Below are 4,547 nucleotides of genomic sequence, written 5' to 3' on the forward strand. Positions count from 1 at the left end.
ACCCTCCCCCCCTCCTCCTCCAGGACTTCAAGGAGCACTACATGCAGGTGGGTCTGACTGTCTCTTTGTGGCCTCCTATCTCCAGACCACAGTCTGCCCCAATCCCCGTGCTTGCTGCTGCCATCAGATGCTATCACTCACCCATTCTGCACAGCCCCGCCCCCCCCACACAGCCAGGGGCCATGTCCACTCCTCTGGATTCTCAGGAGTGCATATTTGCACGCACGGACAGCCTGTTTTGTTCTTTTCTGTAATGATCTCTCCTGTGTCTGCCAGCTTTACAGTCTGGCCAGCCCATCGTGAGCCCCCCCGCCATGGCTTGACCCACGGCCAGTGCCTCCAACAGGCCTGGGCTGGGAATGGGCTCCAGGGCGGGCTGGGCATCAGCCTGGCCAGGCTGGCAGGAGGGAGCTATGGCCAAGGCTGCTGTCTGTCCTTGGGCACCTTGGCCGCCGTGCCCTGGCATCCTTCAACCTATCCCTTTGCCTTGCAGAAGAGAATGAAGTTGGCTGCCCAGAGGGCTTTGAGCTAGATGCCCAGCGAGAGTTTTTGTGTGGGTGAGTGCCTTCCCCGTCCCCCGGCATGGACGGTTGGCGGGGGGCTCTCTGCCTGGGAGGGACAATGTGTCCTGGCCAGCCAGTGGGAGGGCCTGTGAGTGCAGACTGACAGAGCTCTGTCCCCCCAACCCCCCCACTCCCCAGACAGGGACGAATGTTCAGACAGCCCCAACCCCTGTTCTCACTCCTGCCACAATGCACCTGGTCGCTTCTCCTGCTCCTGTCCGGCGGGCTTTGCCCTGGCCAGGGACGACAGGAACTGCAGAGGTGAGTGGGCCCAGGGGCAGAAGCTCTCCTTGGAGTTGGGCTGGGTGTGTGCGGGGCATTCCGGAGCCAGGACCCCGGCCCGGGACACACCTCAGGACATGGCCTGTTCTGGCGGCATCAGATGCCAGGCAAGGGGTGGCAACACCCTGTTTCCGCTGGGAATTTCCTGCTATGTGGGCGGCAGATAGGAGAGACTCAAGTGCTAGGGGTGCTAGGGAGCCCCGGAGACATATGTGTGGCCACCCTGTGCCCGTGGTATGCACACCTGCTGAGCCCGGACATGGCCTCAGGGGCTTTCCCGCCACTCCATGGCCACTCCCAGCCAACTGGGGTTGGAAGTGAATCGACACCCTTCTGCCCCGCTTGCTGTACTTAGGCCCTTCACAAAGTGACCATAGGACACGGTCCAGATGCTGACCGTCCCCAGCTGCTTGCCCCTGCTCCCACCAGCGAGGCCTGGCCCTGCCAAGTCTCCACTGCGCTTTGACCCGGGTGCCCATGGGGCATTATCTGCAACCCTATACCCAGGCCTGTGGGGCCCTTGGGGCGGGCTCTGTGTTTCGGGGAGAGGGGCGAGATGATGGAAAGAGCTAGCAGGAGGGGTGGGGCCTTCTTGCCAGGGGCTCCTGGGCCTGGGGAGGAAGCCTGCATCATTAGATTGCCAGGGTCAGGGTGGCAAGGAGGGCCTGGGGGACGTGTGTTCACGCGGCCCCTGCCCCGTTTGCCCCGAGATGTGGATGAGTGTGCCTGGGATGCCCACCTCTGCCAGGAGGGACAGCGCTGCGTGAACCTCTTAGGGTCCTACCACTGCCTCCCCGACTGCAGGCCTGGCTTCCGGGTGGCCCCCCATGGGGCCGGCTGTGAAGGCGACAGGGGCAGGATGGGGGGCTGTCCGTACTCCGCTGGTCCCAGGCGTGAGCCGAGGAGGTGCCATGTGCCACTGGGAGTCTGGGCCTCTGGGGAAAGCAGAACTCTTTGGCAGAAGGAGCGGTGAGGCCGGGGAGAAAGCCTGAACTGACCAGGTCAGGGATGGCGAGTACGCTGTCTGCTGCCACTTCCCCAAGGTCCCCTCCTGGATCACTGCCTGGCCTAAGACAGCCTCCGAATCCTTCTCAACACAGCTTCTCCAGCAGCCACTAGGTATCAGCTGCACTTAGCCTTTGAGATGAAACTCAGGGGCCGCCCTGGATGGTGACCTTCCTGCCACGGCCTTCGAGAGTTTCCTGATCACGGGTCCTCTGAGGGTGACAGGACCACCTAGTGCGGGGCCAAAGTGCGGGGGGAGCTGGAACTCAGAAGAGGAGGTGACCCCAGGTCTGTGGGGTCACAGATGGCTCTCTGCCTCCTGCCTCCTTTCCGCCCTCACTTCCTTCTTTCTCACCAGCTCTTGGAGCTCTTTCCCTGAACCAGGCCCCTACTGCCTTCTCATGCGTGATCCCCCTGAAGAGGTCCCGTCCTGACCCCTCTTCGCAGATAAGAAAACCAAGGCTGGAAGAGGGAGAGTTACTTGCTCAAGGACCCAGAGATAGGGCAGAGCTTGGCCCAAACCCGGGACTCTGCCTCCAAGGCCCACCTTTTAAGCCCCTGCTTTCTTTTCGGACCCAGAACCTTCTTACTGTCCGAAGCTGGCCTAATTGGGAGAGGTGGTTGCAAACACTGGCATTCCACCGGGGGGCACCGAAGTTGGGGGAGGGGACAGGGTTGAGGCCCAGATGTGGGGAGGCACGCTGTGTCCCCCAGGGGCAGGGGCGGGGCTCGGCCCCACCTCTGTCCACACCCCTGCCTCCCCAGACGTGGACGAGTGCGTGGAGCAGTCGGATGAGTGTCGCTACAACCAGATCTGTGAGAACACCCCAGGCGGGCACCGTTGCAGCTGTCCCCGGGGGTACCGGCTCCAGGGCCCCGGCCGGCCCTGCCTAGGTACGGGACGCTCAGCCCCCTGGTGGACACTCGTTGGGTCAGAACCGTCCGGCGCATGGGCAGGGAGTGTTTCTGACAAGGGTGTTGTCAGCTAACACGGACGGTGTGCCCCCCGTGTGCCCCAATCCCTTGCTTCTGTCTGGCACCGAACCTCACCCCCTACCCGGCAAGTCACCTCCTCCGGGAGCCCAGGAAGCAGCGGGAGGGTGGGCAGAAGTGGGTGGGTCTCTGGGACACTGAGCGGGGAGCATGGGCTGAAGTACCCTGGAGCCTGGGGGGGAGGCCCAGAGCTGGGAGAAGTTGGGGCCTCCTTGAGCTGCAGAGGCCGGAGGTGGTCCCGGAGAGGGAAGGCTCGCGGGCAGGCCTGTATGCAGTGGGGGAGGCCACTGGAGTCCGGGGAAGGCGGTGGACCAAGAGAGATGGCTGTAGTCCGGTGGAGTGGCCATGGTGAGCCCTCTGAGCCATGCTTGGCACCCGGCCTGGCCTCGTTCCTCTCCAGATATCAACGAGTGCCTGCAGCTGCCTAGGACCTGTGCCTTCCAGTGCCAAAACGTCCAGGGCGGCTACCGTTGCCTGTGCCCCCCGGGCCAGATCCTCCTCCGTGACGGCAAGACCTGCACCCCGCCAGAGCAGAGTGAACAAAATGGGACCACTGTCAGCCACCGGGGCCCCTTAGTGCCTTGGCTGCGGCCCCGGACCCCCCGCCCCAGGGGATCCTACCATGCCTGGGTCTCCCTCCGGCCGGGCTCCGGGGGCCCGAGCAGTCTGGGCCGGGCCTGGTGCCCCGCCGGCTTTATCCGGCAGAATGGTGTCTGCACAGGTAAGGCCAAGCCCCGGCCATCCCACTGGGGACACTCCCGCTACGGTATATTGAGCTCCTAGGCTGGGCGTGTGGGCACCACACCCCATGTTCAGAACCCCAGGGCTCGCTGAAAGCAGGGGGGAAGGGCGGGCGGATAGTTATGTCCTGTCCCATGCCATCTGGAAGCCCTAGTACGGATGGGCAGCGGGCTTCCCAGGGGGAATGGAAGATTTCCCCAACCATTTGACCTCTGGACACTTGACCCACTTTTGAGAAACACTCTTTTTGGTGCGCAGAAGTGAGGCAGTCAGGCAGAGAGGTTCACAGGAGGGAAGGAGACTGTTGCAGGTCGACAGGAGAGGGTGAACAGGGACTGCTGGGGGTGGGGGAGCAGGGACAGCCCCCAGGCCCCCGCGGGAGGCTGGCTGGGGCTGGGCTGCAGAGGCAAAGGGGAGGTAGGGGGGAGGGCAGACCGGCTTCAGCATTCCTGCCCCGGCAGAGGGCTCTGTGCTGGAAGCAGTGTCTCCCCGCCCCCCCCCCNGCCCCCCCCCCCCCCCCCCCCGCCACTGCCTCAGGGAGCATAGGGTGGGCAGGGGGAGAGCCGGGGCGCCGGTGACTCAGTGTGTGTCTCTGCCCCCACCCCCACCCCTGGGCCTGGGCCAGACCTGGACGAGTGCCAGGTGAGGAGCCTGTGCCAGCACGCCTGTCGAAACACCGAGGGCAGCTACCAGTGCCTCTGCCCCGCGGGGTACCGCCTCCTCCCCAGCGGGAAAAACTGCCAGGGTGAGCGGTGGCCCTCCCAGGTCCAGGCGGGCCAGGACGGGGCTTCATGGGAAGGGCTGGCTCCCTCCAGCCGCTTCTCAACCATCTCACGTGAGGGTGGGGCAGGGAGAGGAGCTCAGAGCACCCCAGGAGCCCACAGCCAGCCCAGAAGCCACACTCTAAGCAGGAACTACGAGGTTGCACAGGCAGGCTCCGAAAGCAGCCGTGGAGGTGGATCG

The 4,547-nt window shown here is 64.4% G+C and overlaps 1 protein-coding gene across 1 annotated transcript; it reads left to right on the top strand.

The window, feature by feature from the left end:
* Positions 1-661: 661 nt before the first annotated feature.
* Positions 662-4,539, top strand: LOC117797880 (hemicentin-2-like; the record flags this gene model as incomplete). Its single annotated transcript, XM_034650326.1, has 4 exons — positions 662-824; positions 2,616-2,744; positions 3,244-3,564; positions 4,210-4,539. Coding segments are annotated over 4 exons (943 nt in total), but the record flags the coding sequence as incomplete, so codon positions are not given.
* Positions 4,540-4,547: the final 8 nt, after the last annotated feature.

The sequence above is a fragment of the Ailuropoda melanoleuca genome, unplaced genomic scaffold (assembly GCF_002007445.2).
Source record: "Ailuropoda melanoleuca isolate Jingjing unplaced genomic scaffold, ASM200744v2 unplaced-scaffold17134, whole genome shotgun sequence".
Classification (NCBI taxonomy): domain Eukaryota; kingdom Metazoa; phylum Chordata; class Mammalia; order Carnivora; family Ursidae; genus Ailuropoda; species Ailuropoda melanoleuca.